General features: G+C 43.1%; 1 protein-coding gene across 3 annotated transcripts in view; it reads left to right on the top strand.

Moving 5' to 3' along the window:
• The window catches only part of LOC147109622 (small kinetochore-associated protein-like), a 29337-nt gene extending 3288 nt beyond the window's left edge, over positions 1–26049 (top strand). For 2 of the 3 annotated variants that reach the window (XM_086003704.1, XM_086003705.1), the window contains exons 2-8: positions 2204–2366; positions 13457–13504; positions 14224–14311; positions 21440–21554; positions 22633–22694; positions 23524–23598; positions 25723–26049. In XM_086003704.1, the coding sequence (XP_085859830.1) occupies positions 2227–2366; positions 13457–13504; positions 14224–14311; positions 21440–21554; positions 22633–22694; positions 23524–23598; positions 25723–25881 (687 nt within the window). In that variant the 5' untranslated portion in view covers positions 2204–2226 and the 3' untranslated portion in view covers positions 25882–26049. Of the gene's footprint in view, positions 1–1294; positions 1411–2203; positions 2367–13456; positions 13505–14223; positions 14312–21439; positions 21555–22632; positions 22695–23523; positions 23599–25722 lie in introns of those variants that run through there. The other variant, XM_086003703.1, reaches the window with a different exon arrangement.

The raw sequence follows: 26049 nt of genomic DNA on the forward strand, positions 1-26049 counted from the left end.
GCAACCTTGCCTCTGCGTCAGAAGGTTGTGGGTTCAAGTCCCACTCCAATGACTTGAGCACAAAAATCTAGGCTGACACTCCAATGCAGTACTGAAGGAGTACTGCACTGTCGGAAGTGCCGTCTTTCAGATGAGAGGTTAAACCAAGGCTTTGAGCATAAGAGTAAAGACGTCTTACTGCAATTATATAGGGCCCTGGTGAGACCACACCTGGAGTATTGTGTACAGTTTTGGTCTCCTTACCTAAGGAAGGATATACTTGCCATCGCGGGAGTGCAACGAAGGTTCACCAGACTGGTTCCTGGGATGGGGTGATTGTCCTATGAGGAGAGATTGAGTAGATTAGGCCTATATTCTCTGCAGTTTAGAAGAATGAGAGGTGATCTCATTGAAACATACAAAATTCTTACAGGGCTTGACATGGTAGATGCAGGGAGGATATTTCCCCTGGCTGGGGAGTCTAGAACCAGGGGTCACAGTCTCAGAATAAGGGGTTGGCCATTTAGGACTGAGATGAGGAGAAATGTCTTCACTCAGAGGGTGGTGAATCTTTGGAATTCTCTACCCCAGAGGGCTGTGGAAGCTCAGTTGAGTATATTTAAGACTGAGATCGATAGATTTTTGGATATTAAGGGAATCAAAGGATATAGGGATAGTGCAGGAAAGTGGAGTTGAGGTCGAAGATCAGCCATGATCTTGTTGAATGGCGGAGCAGGCTCGAGGGGCCAAATGGCCGCCTACTGCTCCTATTTTTTATGTTCTTATGAGGCCCCGTCGACTCTTTCAGGTGGACGTAAAAGATCCTATGGCACTATTTTGAAGAAGAGCAGAGGAGTTATCCCTGGTGTCCTGACCAATATTTATCCCTCAATCAACATCACTAAAACCAATTATCTGGTCATTATCACATTGCTGTTTGTGGGAGTTTGCTGTGCGCACTTTGGCTGCCGCATTTCCTACATTACAACAGTGACTACACTTCAAAAAGTACTTCATTGGCTGTAAAGTGCTTTGGGATGGCCAGTGGTCCTGAAAGGCACTATATAAATGCAAGTCTTTCTTTGCCTTCAAGGCGTGCAGGAATAAGATTGGGGTTAAATGTTGTAGCTCTATCTCTGACCCATGTTCCCTGCAAATGTGGCTTCCTACTGGGAGTGTGGGATTGCAGAGTTACCCCTGTGGAGTACTTTGGGTGCACAATGTGGAAGCAGGTCAAGTTGGATGTGAATATACAACAAAATTGTTTGGGTCTTTGTGTTGGTCTGTCTTCCTTCACAATGTTGTATTTCTATAGTATTGTCTGTCTGTTTGAAGAGATGCAGAGATCCAGATTACCTGTTTACCGACCGAGAGACATACATGCTGCCATGCCTCCATTAGGGGCCCTGAATGCCAAGATGCTCAGAACAGGTAAACTCAATGCATGCAACGAATTTGTACGGTAAATTACAAATAATGAGAAGTTTTAACTAAGCTTGGAATGGCAAATGGCTGTTGGGTACATTAAGCCCATTCCTGTATGTGCAACCCACTCTACTCAATCCATTCAATCTCCTGAGGAAAGTTCTCCCCCTCCCGGCCCCCTCGATTCTATTTATTGCCATAATTACACACAGCATTTTACAGCTGCATGCTGTCAATGCAGCTTCACTAATACTTTTTCATGCATATGTACCCTTGCATAACAGTAACTTGCGTTTATGTAGTGCTTTTTAACATAGGAAAACATACCGAAGAGTAATTAGACAAAAATTGACACCGAGCCAAAGAAGGAGACATTAGATGAGGTGGTCAAAAATGTAGGTACCAAGATATGTCTTAAAGGAGGGGAGGTTTAGTAAAGGAATTCCAAAGCTTGGGGCTAGATGGCTGAAGGCATAGCTGCTAGTGCGAAGGAAGAGTTTTCAGATGGTTTTAGGGTTGGAGGAGGTTGGAGATTGGGAGGGACGATGCCATGGAGGGATTTGAACACGAGGCGTTGGTGGAGCGGGAGTTAATGTAGACCAGTGAGCATAGGGGTGATGGATGAGCGGGGGACTTGGTGCAGGTTAGCCTGTGGGCTGCAGAGTTTTGAATTAAGTGATTCATTTTTGTCGGGTTGCTAGCTTCAAAGGAAATTTGCTTTTAACTTGTTAATAACACCATACCAACTAACCAAGTGATTTTCATGTTTACTCACTATACCATTTCTTTCCCAACTTAGATAACGATATCTTGCAGCCTTCAATGGAAAGTTTCCCTGTCAACCCAATGCTGCCAGAATTTGAGAAAGATTTGCCTCGGACATTTAATTTTTCACAGAAAACTTCTAGTGCAGTCATGTTTGAGGCAACTTCAAAGCCACGTAACGTGGCTTTAAATAAAAGGTAAAGTCTATCCTGTCATCTGAACTCGGCAGTGTAAATTACAAGATATATGAATACACTGGGTATCCAAGTCTGAGCTTTCAACTTGGCAAGTTAACTGAGGTATTATAAACTGGCCCATTTATATTAACGCTAGCTTTATAAATGGGATGGATGCTGCTATCCTGATTGTCCCCATTCCCCTGCAATGACCATTTTTTATTTGCACCTGTTTCCTTTTCATATTGTAAATCCAAAAGAAAGTGGTGAAGATTGGGGCAGCGAAGTGTACATACACGTGCAGAACTACTTTCCCTAACTGTAGGAAGTTCATTGAGTGCAATCAGTTCCTTTTAAAGCATTTTCCCAGCACTAATTCATACCCAGTTTCATGTTTACTGAGTTTTACACGGCACTTTTTTTAAAGATTGGTGTTTTATAGTGTTGCTACCTGTGTGCATGTGTCTGTATATCCTACTTTACTCCAAAATATCGCAATGATAGTGTGGTGTTTTTCATTTGAATCATTAGAGGGCGCTCTGTACTGGTCAATGGTATTGTCCCAGCTTTCCAGGCAATCAGCTTTCAATGAGCATCTTTGAGTTTTCAGACCTCCTAATTATGTTATGTACAGGTGAAAATTTCTGCTCCATGATTACAGTTTAATTGTAGCTCCCTGATTTTTGTCCACAAGTTATCTCTCTTCCCCCCCCCCCCCCCCCCCCCAAAATAAAATGGTTTAGCGTGTTCATATGGGGGAGGGAGAAATTATGACTGAGACTGAAGTTGGGGTATACTTCCACATATGTCAGTCATCCTTCAGTATCTCCCTCGAGTGACCTTCCTTTGTGTGTGAGCACAGACGGTGAGTGTTGGCAGGCATTTTACTGGGGTTAATGTGGGCGGGGTGGTGGTGAGTGGAAACAACAACATCACAGCTGAGCCTGATGCCGCAGACATGCATTTTTCAGCAGAGGTGGGAGCCCAAGCTTTGTTTTACGTCATCCCTACATCCCTACATCTCTCTAGGAGTGAGCCTTTTGTTTACTGGTAGCATTCCCACCTCTGAATCAGAAGGTGAATGGACATGAGAATATGATCTCTAAATACTATGGGGTACTCGCGTCTGGACTGAGTGACCACTGGCTCAGTTTTTCTGCCTCTGAGTCAGAAGGGTTGCGTTCGGGTCCCACTCCAGACAGCCCTGACAAACCGAGATCGGAGTGGCAGCTCTGAATGCTGGATTGATGTACAGTGGGGGTACTTGCGTCCAGTGAATGCTGGTGACATCCTGTCATCGTTAAGGGTAGGTTGGGTTCTTCTGCCTTGGTTGCCGCCCACCTAGGCGAAGGCACTCCAAAGATAAAAACCATGAAGAAGGCAACGAGAAACCACCTCAGCTACTTTTCGCTAGTAAATGGCTCAAAAAACTCTGAGTCTTGGTTTAGGACCTGCCTGAGGCCAGATCATGATGGATGGACATCCCCCTCTCTCTTTTCTCTTTCCCCACCCGTCCAGCATCGTTACATAATAATTAGGAGCGGAGTAGGCCATACGGCCCCTTGAGCCTGCTCCGCCATTCAGTGAGATCATGGCTGATATTTGACCTCCTGCCCGATCTCCATATTTGTTGATTCCCCTAGAGTCCAAAAATCCATCTATCTCAGCCTTGAACATACTCGATTCAGCATCCACAGCCCTTTGGGGCAGAGAATTCCCAAGATTCACAACCCTCTGAGTGAAGAAATTCCTCCTCATCTCAGTCTTAAATGGCCGACCCCTTATTCTGAGACTATGCACGCTAGTTCTAGACTCTCCAGCCAGGGGAAACACATCTCGGCATCTACCCTATCAATCCCCCTCAGTTTCAATGAGATCACCTCTCATTCTTCTAAACTCCAGAGATTATAGGCTCAATCTCTCCTCACAGGACAGGCCCCTCATACCAGGAATCAGTCTACTGAACCTTCGTTCTAAGGTAAGTATATCTTTCCTCAGATAAGGAGACCAAAACTGTGCACAGTACTCCAGGTGTGGTCTCACCAAGGCCCTGTACAATTGTAGTAAGACTTCCTTACTCTTATACTCCAGCCCCCTTGCAATAAAGGCCAACATGCCATTTGCCTTCCTTACTGCTTGCTGTACCTGCATGCTAACTTTCTTTTTCTTGTACGAGGGAACCTAAATCTCTCTGAACACCAACATTTAATAGTTTCTCACCATTTTGCCCACTCACTTAACTTGCCTATATCCCTTTGCAGGCTCTTTGTGTTCTCCTCAAGCTTACTTTCCCACCTAGCTTTGTATTGTCAGCAAACTTGGATACATTACACTCAGTCCCTTCATCTAAGTCATTAATATAGATTGTAAATAGCTGAGGCCTAAGCACTGATCCTTGCGGCACCCCACTAGTTACAGCCTGCCAACCCGAAAATGGCCCATTTATCCCTACCCTCTGTTTTCTGTCCGTTAGCCAATCCTCTATCCATGCTAATATATTTAACCCCATGAGCCCTTCTCTTGCGTAGCAACCTTTTCTGTGGCACCTTATCGAATGCCTTTTGGAAATCCTAAAACACTACATCCATTGGTTCCCCTTTACCTACCCTGCTACAGGAAACTCTGGTATCCGGCACCGATGGGACCGGGATGGTGCCGGTTGATTAAAAATTCCAGATGACGGAGAGGGTTATCTACCCAGGCTATTTTTAACAAACAAAAATAAAATAATCAAGAAATATGCAGTATACAGTAATTGGGTACTCACCTACAGAATGTGGTGTTAAATGGATGGTGGAAGATGCTTGATTAAGTACAGTACTGCCAGTTGAGGGTAATCCATAACCCTTTAATTACTTAACAGTAAAACAAAACTTATACAGTAAACGACTGTATACAGCGCGGGAGAGTCAGACTCCTGTTATTGAGGTGTTCGGATTTCCGACAGCGCCAAGAAGCCGAATAGTGGCAGTTTGGAGAACTACCCCCACTGATAACTCGGCCACCGCGGGAACCTCGGACTTGGACTCGGCAACATTTCCGGTTATTGAGGTGTTGTTTTCGGAGTATGAATTTTGCCGGTTAATAGAGAATTCCGGATATTTAGGTGCCGTTCAAACGAGAGTTTCCTGTAGTTACATTCTCAAAAACCTCTCATAAATTTGTTAAACTAGATTTCCCTTTCATAAAACCATGTTGACTCTGCCTAATCGTATAAAGATTTTCTGTTATCACTTCCTTAATAATGGATTCCAGCATTTTCCCGATGACTGATGTCCGGCTAACTGGCCTGTAGTTCCCTGTTTTCTCTCTACCTTCTTTCTTGAAAAGCGGGGTTACATTTGCTACCTTCCAATCTGCTGGGACTGTTGTAGAATCTAGGGAATTTTCCCTAGATTCTAGATTTTCCTCATTGATCATTGAGGCTGAACCAGAACTGTAAATTTTTGCTATCACACTATCTGAGACCAACTAACAAAGCAAAGCCATGAACTTCTGATTGTTGGAACTACATTGGTCAATATCGTTATCCACAATGCCATCCGAAAGAGCCCATGAAAATGTTATTATATGAAGGACACCCTACATTGGTATACCAAAGTGCAAAGTAACTACCTTTGATTTTCCCCCATTCCACTGACTACCCAGCCTCAGATGTGGGAAAGGTTGAGCAGAAGTCCCAACCTCATGTAAGGAAAGAAACAAATGCCAGATTGCTCTGCATCTCCCAAAATGCTGGTCAGTAACAGTTGCTAAGTCATTGTTCAGGAACAAGTCACACATCCCTCTGCCCTCCTTGCCTTGAAGTCCATGGACTGAGGGAATTTATCTTTTTTTATTTAAAAAGGTCTCAAATTGACTCATCCTTTATATTTATTTTAAAAAATCACAATGTGGTGTCTGTAGATTTCCCAATATCAACTAAAAGAGCTGCAGGTCTTCACCTGAAAAGATTAAATCATTTTACAAATAAATGCCTATACCTTTGGAGCAGTGCAATAATTTTCTCTCCTGAAGGTGTTGATCCCTGTTTAGGAGATGGTTCCACAGATGCTCCTTGCCCTCTGGGTTTTTGCCCAACTGGTCATTCGTGGCACAAAGAGTGGTGTGGGAAAAAGGGGCTTCAATTCATGGGGCACTGACACCAGTACTGGGGAAAGAGGGAGCTGTTCCGTCGGGACGGGCTCCACTTAAACTGGGCTGGGACCAGCGTCCTGGCGTATCGAATAACTAGGGCTTTGAACTTTTAAAAAAAGAGGTGGGGGGGGGGGACGCGGTCAGGTGAGGAGAAATTTAGAAATATAAAGAGAAAGGTCAAGGCAATAGAACAGTGTAACGATTTGGGTAAAAGTAAGCAGAGTGTGACAGGAAGGGACAAAGTTTAACGGTAGCAGTGCAGCAGAGAATAAGGTCAAAGCAGGGAATAATGGTAAAACATTTAAATTAAAGGCTCTTTATTTGAATGCATGAAGCATTCTTAACAAGATAGACGAACTAGTGGCGCAAATAGCGATAAATGGGTTTGATCTAATAGCCATTACAGGGACGTGGTTGCAAGGTGGCCAAGGTTGGGAACTGAATGTTCCAGGGCACTTTACGTTTCGAAAAGACAGGCAGAATGGAAAAGGAGGGGGAGTAGCCCTGATAATAAAGGATGACATAAGGACAGTAGCGAGAAAGGATCTCTGCTCGGAAGATCAGGAAGTAGAATCAGTATGGGTGGAGATAAGGAATAACAAGGGGCAGAAAACACTGGTAGGAGTGGTATATAGGCCCCCTAACAGTAGCTGTACCATTGGACAGAATATTAATCAAATAGTAGGAGCTTGTAACAAAGGCAATGCAATAATCGTGGGGGACTTTAATCTTCATATAGATGGGACAAATCAAATTGGCAAAGGTAGTCTGGAGGCCGAGTTCATGGAATGCATTCGGGACAGTTTCCTAGAACAATATGTCATGGAACCAACCAGGAAACGGGCTGTTTTAGATCTTGGACTGTGTAATGAGACAGGGTTAATTAGCAATCTCAGAGTAAAGGATCCTCTGGGGCAGAGTGATTATAATATGGTAGAATTTCACATTAATTTTGAGTGTGACTTGCCGAAGTCCAAAACTAGAATCTTAAACTTAAATAAAGCCAATTACAGAGGTATGAGGGACGAGTTGGCTAAGGTAGATTGGAAAAATAGATTCAAAGCTATGGCGGTAGATAAGCAGTGGCTAGCATTTAAAGAAATATTTCATAATTCTCAACAAAAGTACATTCCATTGAGAAACAAAAACTCTCAGGAAAAGTGATCTAACTGGCTAACTAAAGAAGATAAGATTAGCATTAGATTGAAAGAAGAAGCTTATAATGTTGCAAAGAATAATAGTAAGCCTGAGGAATGGGAGTGTTTCAGAAACCAGCAAAGGTTGACCAAAAAATGATAACGGGGAAAAAACAGAATATGAGAGAAAACTAGCAAGAAATATAAAAGCAGATTGTAAGAGCCTCTACATGTATGTAAAAGGGAAGAGAGTAGCAAAAGTAGATGTAGGTCCCTTAGAGGCTGAGACAGGAGAAATTATTATGGGGAATAAGGACATGGCCGATTCTAGAATGGTCCCAGCAGATTGGAAGGTCGCAAAAGTAACACCACTATTCAAGAAAGGAGGGAGAGAAAAAACAGAACTACAGGCCAGTTAGCCTGACATCAGTCGTCGGGGAAAATGCTGGAATCCATTGTTAAGGAAGTGGTATCAGGGCACTTAGAAAACCATAACATGATTAGGCAGAGTCAACATGGTTTTATGAAATGGAAATCGTGTTTGACAAATGTATTAGTTTTTTGAGGATGTAACTAGCAGGGTAGATAAAGGGGATCCAGTGGATGAAGTATATTTGGATTTCCAAAAGGCATTCAATAAGGTGCCACCTAAAAAGTTATTACACAAGATTAGGGCTCATGGGGTTGGGGGTAATATAGTAGCATGGATAGAGAATTGCTTAATGGACAGACAACAGGATTGGTTAACTGGCAGAAAACCGAGAGTAGGGATAAACGGATCTTTTTCAGTTTGGCAGGCTGTAACTAGTGGGGTGCCGCAAGGATCAGTGTTGGGGCCTCAGTTTTTTACAATCTATATTAATGACCTAGATGAAGGGACCGAGTATGCTGATGATACAAAGCTAGGTGAGACAGTAAACTGTGAGGAGAACACTGAGTCTGCAAAGGGATATAGATAGACTAAGTGAGTGGGCAATAAGGTGGCAGATGGAGTATAATGTAGGGAAATGTGAGGTTATTCACTTTGGTAGGAAGAATAGAAAACCAGAATATTTTTTAAATAGTGAGAAACTTTCAAATGTTGGTGTTCAGAGAGATTTGGGTGTCCTTGTGCAAGAAACACAAAGTTAGTATGCAGGTACAGCAAGCAATATGGAAAGCAAATGGCATGTTGGCCTTTATTGCAAGGGGGTTGGAGTATAAGAGTAAGGAAGTCTTGCTACAATTGTACAGAGCCTTGGTGAGACCACACCTGGAGTACTGTGCACAGTTTTGGTCTCCTTATCTGAGGAAAGATATACTTGCCTTAGAGGCGGTTCACTAGATTGATTCCTGGGATGAGAGGGCTGTCCTATGATGAGCGATTGTGTAGAATGGGCCTACACTCTCGAGTTTGGAAGAATGAGAGGTAATCTCATTGAAACACAAGATTCTGAAGGGGATTGACAGGGTAGATGCTGAGAGGTTGTTTCCCCTGGCTGGAGTGTCGAGCACTAGGGGGCATAGTCTCAGGATAAGGGGTAGGCCATTTAAGACCGAGATGAGGAGGAATCTTCACTCAGAGGGTTGTGAATCTTTAGAATTCTCTGCCCTAGAGGGCTGTGAATGCTGAGTATATTCAAGGCTGAGATAGATAGATTTTTGGACTCTAGGGAAATCAAGGGATATGGTGATCGGGCAGGAAAGTGGAGTTGAGGTCAATGATCAACCATGATCTTATTGAATGGCGGAGCAGGCCCGAGGGGCTGTATGGCCTGCTCCTGCTCATAAGGCTGAGGTTGTGGCAGGGGTGAGGCTGGCGGGGGTAGGTGGAAGAGGTCGAGGGTAGGTGGAAGAGGTCGAGGGTGGGTGGTGCTGCGAGGGGCGGGTGTGTGTGTGAGTCTGTCAGTATGTGTACACACTCCCGGTCACAACAGCAGAACCTGCACCATTTGAAGATCAACCAATTGTTGCAACAACAGGATATCTATTTATTTTCAATTTATGGTGACAAATTGCTCAGTTTGATGCTAAGAGGAGATGGAGGCGGGTCGGTGCCTGTGTTTTTCGGTTTCATTCTGATGGCGACAGCAGCAGTTCCTGAGGCAGCGGTTCCACCAGGTGAGCCTCCGCGTGGGTCTTGCTGTGTTGTGCGAGTCCAGAATGGTGATAATACGCAGAACTGAAAGTTTCACCTCATAAGGAATTGATTGCAGTTGAAGCCTCAGCACGGCAATCATCTCTGAGACCTGGTCCCCAAGTTCACTGCCTCGTCTTTTAATGGTGGTTTCTACGAGAACAGCGGCTGCAGTGGAACAGCTGGTGTGTTGGTCGAACAGTCCTTTGAAGACCATGAAGAGTAAGTTGCCCAGCTGGTCATGGGGCAAACATTTGGAAATGACCTCTGTGATTAGAGAACATGATTGAAGGAGGACTGAAGTGTCAGGGTTAACGAGCTGTTCTCTGACTCTTTTCCGTGCCTCTAACTGCTCCGTTTGCTGAGCCAGATTGGTGATTTCACACGACAAATGAATGGCCAGGATTATATACAATGTGTCCAGGGCCATCTGTCGAACAGGAAGCGATGGGTCTGCACAACGCGGCATCAGTCGTCCGATCAGAGTCCCCGTGTTATTTCCTGGCACTACATTATAAACATTGAGCTTCCTCCAGTAAAGTTTTAGCAGCTCAAAGGTCATTTCCATGGCGCTCTCTCGTTCATAGTCTTTTGCTGAACTGATCCAGGCCTCTGCATGATTGAAAATGGCCTCCAGTCCTTGAGGGGACAGGTCCTGAAGTAATATTTGCTTCAGCAGATTTTGCAGCGACTCTGTGGTTTGGGTATAAAATGTGGCCGTCTCCTTTGTATTATCATTTGTGTCCTCGTCATTGTTCAGGTCTGGAGGTACCAAGCCAAAAGTACTGGTCAGGCAGCTTTGAATCAATTGGCAGGTGTCAGCTTGGTTTGATTCACTGTGTAGTTTCACGAGATGTGTGCAGGCGTCCATGGCTAACTGTCCAACAGGACTCTGCAGCAGCTCGGGTGGCTCGGCTCAATAAGATCCTGCGTGTATGTGAGCAGCACCCTGTTTCTAATAAAGTTGGTGGGAAGTCTCCAGTGATTTATATATAGGGATCTGGCTATCTGTGTCACGGTCTGTATTAGGCTGAGCTTGAGTGTGAGATCCCTGGATTCAGCCTTTATCCCCTGCCCACTTGTAATTAAATGACGAACAGCTGGCAGAATGTGGCTCTCGATTGTGAACAGCAGTTCGTCAGGTGCGCAGACTGCCATGTTCCCATAGCACAGAACCAGTGTGCTCTTGACTTTATCCGATTCCTCATCAGCCTTGACCCTGAATCTGTGGGAGTTAGCAAACTCCTCCAGGCTACTGAGCACATCATCAAAATGTGCCATGGCACAGAAACCAATGGCGAGGGCTGCTCCCTCTCGCTCCGCACTCTCACTGTGCTGCACACTCAGTCACATTTGGTGAAGCTCCTCCCTTACGTTCTTAGTGCGGGTCTGGCGGAGCACTGACGCAAGAGATTTATGTAGACAGCCCTTCTCTTGTGGGGAATGATGGTTGGCGTTGAGTTGTTTTGCCATTTCATCAGCAAGCTGACATGTCCACTCCTCGTCATCAATCGTATTTAACGCTAGGCACAAGACCGCCAATAATTTATTCTCCCATTCCGATTGGGACAGAGACTCCTCGGAATTTTCCAGTAAATGGTCAACTAATGGTGTCAGCTCATCTTCCCACCACCTCACTGATTGTGAGTGGACATTGAGACTCAGGACTTTCAGTAGACTCAGTGCTGCAGCTCCTCGGCCTCCTCCCTGATATGGGCAACAAGACACAGCGAGGAGCCGGGTCAGCAGTGCCTGGGCTTTAGGGAGATTGGCATCTTCTTTGTAAGACAGGGAAAAGCTTTCACTACCTGCTCGCAGTTTCTTTTTCCCAATATGTGCGGAACAACTCCAGTAAGGATGGCCAAAGGACATCCCCCATCTTCGGTGCAGTTGTGATCAAACACATCACTGTAACTAATTCTTCATCAGTTACTGGGTCTGGCTGATGATTGGGTGGTACCAGGGTCCCTGAATCAACGTGTGCAGCACACTGTTGGATGAGGAATTGCACCATTGCCTTTTCTCCCTCGGGCTCAAGGTAACCTTGCTCGGCCATGACACATATTACCTGGGCAATGAGCTTCTTCTCCTGATTGCTGCTCTTGTCCAGAAGCACTGGTTTTATTGCAGCCACAATCTGAGCTGCCTTCCTCTCCAAGTGTGATGAGACCGATATGATGAGGAGCTTTAGTACAGTCAGTGTTCCTACTCTCATTTGTTGGTCAGTGTTCTCTAACTGAGATAAGAGAAGTTCAACCATTTTGTCTGCATAAGCTGGGGCCAGAACTCTGAAACAGTGAAGGATCTCAGTCTGGTTCTTCACAGGAAGATCATCAGTAGACCCCAGCTAAACACAACCCTGCTGGTGGAGCTTGTTAAGAAGGATGTCCATGTATGGCCTACTCCTGCTCTTATTTCTTATGTTCATGCAAGTTCAGACAGTGTATGTTGACTATTTGGGGCATTGCAGCAGAGCCCGTGTCAGTCCTATATGTTCACGCACACTTCTAGCAGGAGATTATTGTGAGTGGCTGTTCTGATTGACTTTCTTTTCCCTGCACCAGGGAGTTGTGGCCAATTGTATTACCATTTTTGCTGAAAGTTATCTTGGCACAGATTGAGAATTGAAGCTGTGGTCATCTGCTCTGTATAGTTTAGTTACTCGCTGCCCTGCTTTGGCTAACTTGAGCCAATTAGGGTGTAGAGATCGACAGATGCTGCAGTCCTTGTTTATGTACCAGAAATGAGATTTCTAGATGCAGGAGTCAAATACTTCCAAGTTTAAGGGTTAAAGGAACATACTTGCAGACAGCACCCAGGAACACACAACAATTCTTTGCTGCAGAAGATCACACGTTCCAGTCATTGAGCTCAACTTTCTAGATCTCGACCTTCTGCTTCACCTTCCAACCTCGTGTTACAATCTTGCCCTTTTTTGAATCTTTCCAACTATGTTACTTCATGCACTATGCACCATCTCGTACCAGTCTTTATCAAGAAGTGCCAAGCTCTTTAAATAAATGTCATCTGTGGTCCCATGGCCTAGCAGGAGCTGCTGGTGTTTAGGATTAGCAAAACATGGAATGTACCTTAAATGGTTATAGTACAGAAAAGTTTGTTTCTAAGCATGCATTAATTGCGGAGGTTCAGATCTAAATATGTGTTTAACCTCGATCAGGCTGTTTGCTGACAATGCAGTCTTCAGAGGTCACTCAATTCTGCAGGCATTTAGCCTTGGGTCTAAATGGATTCTTCACTTACTCTAGATCCAATAACAAGGGCAATAATTCTAATGCAGATGCTGCAGCGATGCATTTCCCATATTTCCTGACTCTCCTCCCAACCCTTTTACTACAGATTTTATTTTCAAGGAATTGCCAAAGACACAATTGCTGTCTGATTTTAATACCTATGATTGTTATACATTATTTCTTTGTGTTATACGCTTGCTTGGTCCTGATGCAGTTGAACAATTTAAAATCTACTGATATAGGCATAATAACTTTGGCTACTCTGGCTAATAAATGCTGGCATAGTTGTGGTGGATTTGGTAAGTCTTGGCATTTATGAAAGTAACTTACTGATGTGCTATGGTATATCTGTCTCTTTCACAATTGTTCCAGAAGTAAATTCTTCTGACTCAAATACATGTTCATAGTATATTGAGCAACATATTATGGAGTTATGGATGGCCCTCTAACTACCTTCCTTTTCTTTTTCAGAAAGAAAATGCCCCCGTCATCTAGAATGACTCGTGCTGACATGGATAAGTAAGTCTTTGGCTGTTGATGAATTTGAACGGTGTGCAATTAATGCATGTAATACTTGACACCCTCCAATTAAGAAACGACTAATTTTATAGGGAAATTAGATGGGTTAATAGTTTGTAGGGACAGTTTGGCAGTTGTCTGTAAGTAGTGTTGGAAGAGGTGATGGAGTGGAAGGGTTTGGGTTTGTACCTATGATTTTGGAGCAGTTTTGGGGCAATTTGGTTGTGAGACCTTGTGCTGTTCTTTCACACTTCCTTTCAGTAGCTACAGGTAGGCATACACAACTCTGCCCGACCTCTTGGGCCAGACAGTAAAATCAAGATCACTTATTCTAACTCGTTCTTTCCATGGCTTCAAAGCTATGGACCTCCTTATCTCCCCAGGCCTTTCCTTCCATCCTTCAATTTACAGGGTCTTGCAACCGTAGCTTGGCATCATCTAATCTACTTTCCCCTTTACTGCCCTGAACTTTGGTGCCTTCCACTATGGGCCTAGACCCTTCAGTTCGGTTTCTCAGTTACTTTTTTTAAAAAGCTACCCGAAAGAGAAGAAGAAACCAAGCGGAACTAAACAAAAGCAATTAATTTGTGTATAACTAACATTTGTTTGTCAAAAACCGAACAAAGAAGCAGTCAGTCTTACTCCTTGGTCATTGAGATCCTATTGTTGATGTATGTTTGCGATTTCTGCATTACTCACTGTGATCTGTTTTTCTTCAGATACATGGCAATGGCAGAGCTAAGGGACCAAAATCAGCTCTTGGAAGTTGCCCAGCAGCAGATAAAGCAGGAACTGAAGATGGCTGAGGTGAGATTTCCTCCTAGTTGCGTATGTTTACTGCCAGTTTAATTCTGAAGCACTTGCCAAAAATAACCTGAATTTGTTGTTCCCTTTAGTTATTGAAAAGTGATGTTTTGGGTCTGATCACTTTCTAAAGCTGCCAATGTCATGTCGCTGTGAATATGCCCAAGAGCTGTCAAACAAATCTTCAAAATAAGAGGTCACTCTCCATGGCCTAGGAGTAAAAGAACCACTGCTTGTAGTACTGAGCGCTTCAGAGCACACAATCTCCGGTTTGATTCCTGGCCTGTGCTGAGTTCGCTGATACTGCTTCGAGTGCTAAAGTCTGCTTCCTTGTCCCTGGGCAAGGAAAAGGACAAACCTCCTCTTTGATAAGAACAGTGGACTCTTAATATCTTTTTTGCCCAAATTTCCTCCATGATCCATAAGGAAAGAGTGATTCATTTCTTTCATGACAAAGCAACAAATGAAGGACTGAAACCATTTGTGAAGAAATGGTATAATTATGGAAACCAATCACTTTTGCTATTTATACAGTGAGACTTTAAATGCCTAGTTTTAATGGAAGCTAAGAGTAGAAGTTGCTTTTACACTTTTTTATTTAAAATGTTAGTGTTTTGGCAGCTGAGTGTAATATTAAAGCAATAAAGGCACCCCTGGAATCTGAGCAGCAGTTACTGTAATTTTGTTTTTACCAATTTTCTCCCCTTTCCTGTAGTTGCTAGTACTGGGATACAGTTGTACAATCTCCCACAGCCCTCCTGTGCCCTGCCCAAGTGAACATTCATGTGTGGGCCCAAGAGAGTGAACATTGGCAGGTTGCTCGAATTTGGAGGCCTATTGTAGTGTCTTGCCTGAGAGCAGCTAACTCGGTCCAGACCGGAAATCAAACTCTCTTTCTCTCTCTCTCTGGTTCAGTACTAAATCTGGGAATAGCTTTATCTGCAAGGCCATCTAGGGAGCACTATAGCTGGAATAATAGGTTTTGTTCACCCTTGTGCTGTGTGAGCAATAAACTTTTCATTTTTTTTAAAGCGCAGAATTCCCTGGAGCTACCACCAGTCTAAAGACTTTGCTTTCACCCGTAATTCTTGTGAAACTTTACTACTGCTACTCGTTTCTCTGAAATTGTGCCTAATGAGACACATGTTTTGACCATGTGTGCATTAAGATGTGACATTATGACTTGACCTTCAAATTGTGGTTCTGAGGCACTATCTTGCTAGTCAAAGCTGATTGTAATTCAAGTATTTACCATGTGTACCTGCCTTAACTGTACTAGACACGGATCAATATTACAAAATTCTCTCAATGTCGAGTGGCATCCACAAATACATTTCCTATTTGTTCTTTCTAATTTTTAACCAGTGCATTCTTATCAGCTGTTGCACTAGGTAATTCTGTGCTTTTCTTTTTGTAATGCAGTTTTTTGGTCTCCCACCACAATGCTGGAACGTAACCGGTTAGTCTAGTAATAGTGTTCCCTGATGGCTTCTCGGGTACAACAATTGCAAGATGGATGGTGTTCCAACAGTGCTGTGATATTTAAATTATACCTCCTGACTTCACTTCTTGGTTTTTGCTGCTGACTTTTAATATTCTTCTGCCTGGACTGATCCCAGTTATCTCCAATTTGACATTTGGAGGTTTAACTGAAGTTGAGAAGGATGGTTGCCATTTAAATATCACTGTGCCAGAGGAGTGGAGTAAAAGCTGATAGGAATGCAGTGGCATGGAGGTCTGCTGAGTCCACCATCTTCAACAAATTGTTTCTCTGAGAGGGAAACCTGAGGTAGGGTATGATCCATGTATAAAATACTCCACCCCCACTTTTAGCTGGAATCTGGGCCATACATATCTAGTCTTTTACATATACACTGATGCTTAAATAGTGTACTGCAAAGGTCATATCGTAGAAATTACACCTTAGTAGGATAAAAAAAAACTCTCGCATGTTTCAACAAACATATGAAGGTATAACTTGTACACGGGACTATTTTGCACAATCTGCAGTTGAGCCTCAAAGGAGGAAGTAACTTCATGGGTAACTACCAGTACTGAAAAATACTTCATGGGTAGAAAATGTGAAGGCACAAAAAAGATGGGGAAGACGACCAACTGGTCAGTCAAGCCCACACCATCCAGACCTGATGCAGCCCAAGTGGCCCATTAACCCAATCTCCCCAGTCATGCAATCTCTTGGAAAAGGGGGAGGGGGGCGAAGGACCCAATTTAGGAAATTCTTCTCTGAGCCCCAAAGTAAGTCACTAATCCCAGGTGCTCTGCACCAATGTTCTAGAACTTGAGATATTTTCCTCTCTCAGGAACTTGATTGAATAGCCTTCTGTGTGGCACTTTATTAAAGCCTTTCTTCAAATCACGGTAGACAGTATCAGGTGGACTCCATCATCCAGCAACCTTATCAATTCAAAGATACACCTTCGTGATGCAGGGCCTCCTCATCCTGAAGTGATGTTAGGATTCTCTAATAACTGCTGATCCCTGAATGATGTCTTTCTACATCTATCCTATAACAGATGTCAAACTAACTAGCCTATAATTTCTAGGGTTCTCCCCTCATATAATATGACTTGCATTTCTTTAGCGCTCTGGACCTGATGACAGTCACCCCAGAAACCTGATCACCTTTGAGAGCCTTAATCTTGGTCAAGACCATTTCCATATTAACTTCCAAGAATTTTTGGCAGGGCCACTAGCACCTTATCTTCAATGATGAAAATGGATCCAAGGGGTTGTTCGTCCTTCAACAATAACTTCTGCATGATTCAGGCTCGAGTGGTTTATTCAACAAGTTTTTATATATATTGACTCAACAGTGTTATAATACAACTGTCTTCAGATTGCATTAAATGACGAGCAAGTAATACAACCTGGCTCCGAGACCCCGACTCTCTAGGCTACCTGCACAGCTGTGGCCTTCTAATCATCCTGAGAATTCTAACTTTCAAAGGTGGAATGCTCTATCTTTATTCTATTCAGCTGTTTCAGGCTGCACATCCACATTTCTGTTCTCTTCTAGTCATAAATGATCCCATCCTGTTAGCTCTGCGTTAGCTGACTGCGGATGGTTCATGGCCCCATCAAATCTTGGCTGGAGATAAAGTATGTACCTCAGAAATGTGTAAGAATATGTTATCAAAGTACTAATTATTTACAGCCTTGGTGCCTTCAAATACTGCAGACAAGAGCAGTTTCCCATGCTGGGTATGTGGGTCTCCTAGCAACCAGCTTTCCTACCTAGGTAAGGGTCACCTCTTGACCTGGTAGTTATAGTTGTGGAAACTTCAGCATGCTCTGTATCTTAGCATCTTTGTTTTCAAGCAGGGTCGAGATTCACGCTGGCTAAAATCCCCAAGCAATGCAGCTGGTATATCTTGACTATTGTCTTAGCTTTTAACCATTTTCATTAAATATTCCAACACTGTAACCATTTACCGATTCTTAGTCCTCAATCTTAACGCCCCCTGCTGAACCTATGTGGTCCCTCTTATCTTCTGACATAACTGAAAAAGACTTTATCATCACTACCACACCTAGCTGCAATCCTTTTCTCTACTGCTCTTTTGGACTTTTTCAGTAGTGGATTTAGTTAATCATATAACTGACCCTATTCGCTAGACGGCTCTTTTTAACAAAAAAACATTTCAACCAGGCATAATGTGCCTACAAATTACTCTAGCTATTTGGGTTTCACTTTATCATGTACTCTCCCTTGTATCTGAGGGACATTCATGGTTTCCCTGTCCATGAGTATAGAGTTCCATTTTTCTCCTCTATTGCAGTTATTGCCATCAAGTAGTAGCTACTAATCGACCTTCCCCAAAGCCTCCCTCATTCTTAAGAATTTAGCCTTCTTGAAATTCGGTACTAACATTAAATTATCTGCAACAGTAATTTTCCTAACCAACTAAAATCTGATATTCAAAGATCACTGTTGCCCAAATACTCCCACGTGGAGATCCCAGGGTCACCGCTAAGTAAGAAAGGAAATAAACACCTTTTCTGCCTTGCCTTCCTGTAGAATTAGTTGGCCCCCATCAGACCACTAAATGGCTAGGTAATACAGACACTTTTAACCTGTTCATAACCTTCCTCATCTTGATGAACCCCTTGTACTGGAGGGCTATAATATGCACCAATAATGAATTTAACATCAAACTACTTGGTCTAGCTGCACCCAGATTGCTTCAACTGTTAACTTCTAAAATTCTAACAGGACTAGACAGACTAGATGCAGGAAGGATGTTCCTGATGGCCGGGGAGTCAAGAACCAGGGGTCACAGTCTAAGGATAAGGGGTAAGCCATTTAGGACAGAGATGAGGAGGAATTTCTTCACCCAGAGAGTGGTGAACCTGTGGAATTCTCTACCACAGAAGGCAGTGGAGGCCAATTCATTAAATATATTCAAGAAGGAGTTAAATATATTTCTTAAGGCTAAAGGGATCAAGGGATATGGGGAGAAGGCAGGGACAGGGTACTGAATTTGGATGATCAGCCATGATCTCATTGAATGGCGGAGCAGGCTCGAGGGGCCGAATGGCCTACTCCTGCTCCTACCTTCCTATGTTCCCTACTGTTCAATAAAAAGAAAGGACTTGCATTTATGTAGCGCCTTTCATGCCCTCGGGGCATTTCACAGCCAATGAATTACTTTTGAAGTGCAGTCACTGTTACGTCTGCAAATGCAGCAGCCAATGTATGCATAATAAATGGGTACACGGAGCCTCTCTCTAACGTCTCATTGAAAAGATGGCATCTCTGATGCAGCACTCCCTCAGTACTGCACTAAAGTGTCAGCCTAAATTATCTGCGTAAATCCCAGACTGGGACTTGAATGCAACTAGGCCAATCTGATGCAATATTCTCTTTCTCTCATCACAAATAAATACTCTGTAATTTACCAGGCCCCCTCTTTTTGTTCTATCCTGTCCTTTCAAAATCCCTTCAATCCACTTAACTGAATTTCAGGAACATCACTTTTTTTTGTCCCACCCTTTTTTAAATATAGAATTACTTTCTCTATTGTCTTCCCACTAGCGTAGCAACCATCATACTTCAATCTAGCCCTAGCCAAAATAGGTGGGTGGCCTCATTCAGTGTTGCTCTGAAGCCAAGCACTGTGAGGAGACAACATCTCCTAGCACCCTGGCATATCACATTGAGGCTTCACTTAAAAGAAAATCTTCTGACTTGGTATCCAATGCTGGCAGGACCTGGATTGCATCCAGACTTGGGCTGTAACACTTGTGCCAAATAATGTCCATCTCAAACAAGAGTAAGCCCAGCCATCTTCCCTTGACCTTCAATGGCAGACACCACCATCGCTAAGTCCCCCCACTGCCAATATCTAAAGGGTCACCATTGACCAGAAGCTTAACTGGACCAGCCACGTCAGCACCATAGCTACAACAGAAGGGTAGACTCTGGGTCAAAAACACAAAATGCTGGAAATACTCAGCAGGCCAGGCAGCATCTGTGGAGAGAGAGAAACAGAGTTAACGTTTCAGGTCGATGGCCCTTCGTCAGAACTGGAAAGAGTTAGAGATCAAACAGGTTTTTAAGCAAGTGCAGGGGCAGAGAAAGGGGGGAGGAGAGGAAAGGACAAAAGGGAAGGTCTGTGATGGGATGGAAGGCAGGAGAGATTAAGAGACAAAAGGGATGATGGTGCAAGGCAAAAGGAGATGGTAATGGGACAAGTTAAGAAACAAAAGATGGCTCTAGATGAAGTGTAAATGGCTCTGGCAGAAGGAGACACAGCTGCCATGTGGGAGAGAGAAAAAAATATATAATAAATAAAATAGCTGGGGGGGAAAAAAAGGATAGGGGCAGAGGTTATGGTCTGAAATTGTTGAACTCTATGTTGAGTCCAGAAGGCTGTAAAGTGCCTAATCGAAAGATGAGGTGCTGTTCCTCGAGCTTATGTTGAGATTAATTGGAACACAAGGTAGACTCTGGGTACTCTGCGATGACTGGCTAACCTCCTGCGAGGGGTGGGGGGGCGTTCCAAGGCTGGAGGAGACTGCAGATAGGGAGGAACAAGTCCATGAAATGATTTACATATGAGAGTGAGAATTTAAAATTTGAGCTATTGGGGGACCAGGAGCCAATGTAGGCCAGTGAGGATGGGGGTGGTGGATGAGCGGGATTTGGTGTGATAGAATATTGGCAGCAGAGTTTTGGATGTGCTGAAACTTTACAGACGGGAGGCCGGCCAAGGGAGCATTGGAACAGTCCAGTTGGAAGGTGACAAAGGCAGGGTAGAGGGTTTCAGCAGCAAGAGAGAAATAGGCAGTCTTTGTGATTGAAAAGATATAGGGTCAGAAATTTGGCTTGGTGTCGGATAGGATGCCAAGGTTGCAAACGTCAGGATCAACCTGAAATCGGGATCTGGGAGGGGGATAGAATAAGTGGTAAGGGTACGGAGTTTGTGGCGGGAATCAAAAATAGTGTAGTCGGCCATGTCAAAGACTGCAGAGAGGTAGAGGGGGGGCAGTGCACCACAATCACATATGATGTCATTTGTGACTGATTAGGGCCATTTCCGTGCCGTCACAGGGACGGAAACCTGATCAGATAGTTTCAAACATGGAGTTGCAGGAAAGATGAGCAGATTTGGGAAGTGACAACACATTCAAGAACATAATGGTGCTTGCCTGAGGAAATTCCTTCCCATGGTTCTAAGTGGAATGTTCTTGATTAAGATACTGTAGTAAATAAAAATGGAAAATGCTGGAAATACTCAGCAGCTGCTGCCTTCCACCCTATCACGGACCTTTTGTTCTTTCCTCCCCTCCCCACCCCCCTTTCCCTGCCTCGGTACTTGCTTAAAACCTGTTACATATCTAACTTTTTTCCAGTTCTGATGAAAGGTTACTGACCTGAAACGTTAACTCTGTTTCTCACTCCACAGATGCCTGACCTGCTGAATATTTCCAGCATTTTCTGTTTTTATTTCAGATTTCCAACATCTGCAGTATTTTGCTTTTGTACTGTAGTAAATAGTTCAGTTATTAAGAGTTTAAGATTTGTAAAAATGATTTCCATGTGACCAGAGTGCCAACTCCCCTGCTGTATTATTGCTATTTAACTATCCTCCCACTTTTCATTAATAGGACAAGACAAACGAGTTTATGGTTAAGGCCGAGAGCTTGCAATCTGAGAAGGAACTGCTGAGCAAGAGGTTACAGAACTGCATGGTCGTACTGGAGAACAACCTGATCGATCCTGGTAAGGTTAACCAGATCTGCGCTCGTCACTACAAGGGCATGAGAAAGCTACAACTCAAAGATGTGCGGGTTAGGATGATTGGCTATGATAAATTGACCCTTAGTGTTAGGGGGATTAAATACGTGGGGTTACGGGGATAGGGTGGGATATGTGTTGGTGTAGGGGTTACGGGGATCGGGTGGGATATGTGTCGGTGCAGGCTCGATGGGCCGAAATGGCCTCTACCTGCACTGTGGGGTTTCTGTGATTTCTGTGAAACTAGTTGCTGCTTAGGTTGGGCTTGTCGGAAGCCAGTATGTACCGTGAATGTTTTCATGATTCACATGTTGTCATGCCACACAATCACGATGTTGTGATCTCAATACTTGTGCTCATCTACTGTACTATCAAAAGTATTGCACGGCCCTAACTTAAACTGCTCAGCGTGGAATACAAGCGAGTGTTCAAAATCTCCGTTTTTGTCTTAAAACTTCTGATTTTGCAAGCATTTGTGGTGCTCTTCAATAAAATGATTACTGCTCTTAATTTTGCCTCTATTTGGTTACCTAGTAGTGTAAGATTACAGTAAAGGATAACCAAATACAGAGGTAAAATTAAGACCAGGGTCCCAGTTCAGATCGGCTTGTCTTGTCTTGTCTTCTGATAAACTGTTCCTTGGAGGTGGGTCATAATTTAATTGGTTGGAAATTAGGTCGTCCTATCCTAGTGCTAGAGTATCACAAAATTATACGGGTCAGAAGTAAATCTAAGGCTGCTTAATTTTTCTGAATGTAGCCCTAGTGGATTTATATAACATTGAGCTAGTTTTGATGGTCACTTAAGCACAGCATTATAATCCCTCTGTGCATACACCTTCAGACAGAACAAGATTGACAGGAAATCTCCACAACCACACATTCAAATGCTGGCTGGAATCGCCTCACTCCCCTCCAGAGTGAGACAGCTGCTTACACTTTCCTGAATTGATTCTTTTCTTGTACTAGAACGTGTACATATCTAATTTTTCTGTTAACGCAATAGGATTTCTGTAGAATAATTATTAACTGCCTTCCCATCTTTGCTTATTTTTGTTTCTCAGTTTCAGTTAATAAAATAATTGAAGACCATGAGCAGAAGAATGCATGTCGAAGGGACACAATGGTAAGATGGATTTTTGTGTTTAACTTTTAGTTTGTGGACAGTGAAACTTGAAAATGAGTCCACAGCAAGAGTTGGGGAGAGGGCAGGATTGGGTTTGATGTCGTAGAATAGTAGAATCATAGATAAAAGTGTTTTTCTCATGTCGCCTCTGGTTCTTTTACAAATCACCTTAAATCTGTGCCCTCTGGTTATTGACCCTTCAGCCATTGGAAACAGTTTCTCTTTATTTACTCTATCTAAACCCTTCATGATTTTAAACACCTCTATCAAATCGCCTTCACAGTTGCAGAGTTTGCCAATGCTCTCTGTCCATTTGGATGCAGTTCATGAGGGCAATTAGCCACTTATGGAACCCCAGGAAGGAATCTGGGAAGGAAGGAGAATGTGGGGAAATAAATACTAGTAAGTCTGGGAACATAATAAAATTGTCACAACAGGTGACACAGACTTTATTGCCAGACCATCTCTCAGTTTAAAGGTAGAAATCTATTCTAAATGATTCCCTATTCCTTCAGTGAACACACCGTTGTAATGAGAGCTACACATCTGAACCAATGTCCAGCTTCTGTTTCACTTAGAAACTGTGTAAGTTATTATGCATGTACAGTGCAAAGATAAACACTTCCTGCTCCAAAATTGGACCATTTTGCGATTTTATTATTTTTTTCTTTCTCCCTCTCTCTCTCTTGTGAATCTTTTTCTTCCTTAAAGCAAGTTGTTGTCATATCTGACCGAGAGGAGAGAGGGTGAAATTCCCCCACCCCTTTTATTGTAATTTGTACTATTGAGTTGCAAAATGAAGTATTGGCCTGTATTCTATCTGCTTCAGGTACATGTGGAGAATCTGCAGGCGGAACTAGAAAAATGGGGAAAGTACGCAGTAGAGAAGAGAGAGAAGTTCCAGGTAAGAATCTGTTGCTAGGTACTGTAAGACTACATTGCAGAGTTTCTCCAGTAAAAGGTTGTCCTTCACATTGCTTCAGTGAATGTGTAATACTCCTATCTTCCAGCACCTAACCAGGAACATGCTGAAAATAACACGTGCTGTATTAACTGCTACACACTGCGAAGAAAATCCTGATGCATATGCATTTAAGCTAATATTGCAGGGAAACCTGAACTGGCCAATCAGTTCATTTAAAGGGATTACAAATCAGTGAGATCTGATAATCTGTAGCCGGTAGAAAGGTGCATTTAGTTACTCAAGTGGGGGTGGGGGTGTGGAGGAGTGAATGAATGTGTGGAATTTGTTTTCACCAATATTACTGCTTTCATTTTGTGACCAGTGTAGAGTGGCATTTCAGCAAACTGTTTGTTTCTCACTCAGTACCTACTAATTCATCGGAATTTCCACATTATTCTAAATAGTACAAAGAAGGATCTCTACTATCTCAGTCCTGTGTATCAGTGTTGCAAAGGACTAGGCACAGGAGCAGGTGTTCAAGGTCTGCATCAGCAATGACATGAATTGGGTTGCACTGCTGTATGCAATAGCATTGAAGAGGAAACTTTATATATAGCGCTTGTTCCTCAGCTGTTTCAGTGAGGAACAATGTTAAAGCTGCTGTGGCTGGGGCAAATCTGAGAGAGGTCATTTACGTTGGGACCTTCGGGTGAGGTCTTCGTCCGGTTAACCTTTGCCTAACATCAACCAGTGATTCAATCTGTAATTGGGGGGCTAACATTCCTCGTTCCTGAATAAAGATCTCGGGTGGCCGATCACAACTAATTTTCTTTATTTCCTGTAACACTGCATGACTTGGATCACTTTGAGTTGTCTGTGCTGCAACAGCTATTTTGTTCCTTCAAAATGCTTACATGTAATGGTGTGAGAAAATAACAAGACTGAGTGGAATCCTCATGGTGTTAATCCTGTGTATTGTAAAGGATTCTGCCAGTTTACTGTGTACAGGAAACTTTGTGCTATCCGGAGGTTGAATGTCCGGCAACTTCGATCTAACGGCAGAAATCAGCAGCCGTTTTGGTTCGGTTTTTTTTCTTCTAGCATTCTTTTCACAGGCAGGCTCTGGAAAGCGTCTTTGTAGCTTAGCAACAGCTTCAGAGACGCTTCCAAGCCACGGGCCGAGTGCTGACAAGCTGTTGCTAAGCAACAGTCTTTGTTGTCAGATACGGAGATGAAAAGCTCCTATCTGATAACATTGAGGCTGGTCTATCCGGAAGTTTTGAGGCAACGGCAGTAGCTCGGTCCCGTGGGTGCCGGATAGCACAAAGTTTCCTGTAATTGAATCAAAATTGGCAAAAATGTTACAAACATTTTCATCTAGGTCTGCACCTATATATTTCAATAACTTGTTTTTAATCTTCCTAGTAAATATTGTGTAATGTTGAAAATTGTTACTCTTTTGCTTTGGTTCCACAAGCCAAAAAGAGATACCTTTTTAAAAAAGATGTTAAAATTTACCCCAATACATTTTTATAATTTTGTTCCTTCTTGAAGATTTACCACCGCCAACGTATATGTTTACCAAAACAATTTTTTGGCCATTTTCTCCTCTTCCTCACTTTCCTGAAAGTGTTTACTGCTGCCTGTCTCCTTCCAGCTCCTGACCAAATTGGCCGTTATGTATGAGCAAGCTTTGACAGCGAGCAGGCATTTTGACTGCAGCGAATACCAGCTGAACTCGGTCCTGTCCCTGTTTGATATCCACAGGTGGACTGTCATCAGGGCTTGCTGGATAACCATAAACAGGAAATGGGGCAGCTCCATATTTGTTTAACTGCCCCCCTCCCACCCCTCACCCCCAGAACTCAAATGCCAGTATTGCCAATTGAAGGTGAACTCAGCATGGGGATTGAAACTGAGACTTTGCTGGGGTGTGTGTGTGTGCTCTGCTTTTCACTGGGTAAACTGGTTGAAGCATCAGGGCACCCAGGAGCATTTTTTTTAAAATAAACTAAATTCAGAAATTTTCACGGTTACACATGATTTATGTTGACTTACTCTAGTGTAGAAATGCTGTTGTGATTCAGAACATTTACACTGTTTCCTTTATTCCTTTTTGAATAGGAGATGAGGCTGAAGTTGCAGAATGCAAAGGAGGAGAGTAATAAAATTGTAGAAGAGACAGACTTGTTCCAGAAGGAGCTAGATGAATGGAGAGCATCTTTAAATCAATCCAAACAACTTTTAGATCAGGAATTTGAGTGCTCTGAACCTCAAGACTAAAATGGATCAATTTAAGCTGTATATAAAATGTATATGTTTAAAGAAGCTGCACAAAAGGAAAGGTGGTATTGGTGGCCTGTTTAGTGTAAAGTTAACGAAGGTCCTGTTATTTTCTAGACAAGTCATGAAAGTCTACCACGTGGGTTAATTAAAATGGATATTTCATGA

The sequence above is a fragment of the Somniosus microcephalus genome, chromosome 12 (genome assembly GCF_052327205.1).
Source record: "Somniosus microcephalus isolate GS21.2 chromosome 12, FLI_Smic_1.0, whole genome shotgun sequence".
NCBI lineage: Eukaryota > Metazoa > Chordata > Chondrichthyes > Squaliformes > Somniosidae > Somniosus > Somniosus microcephalus.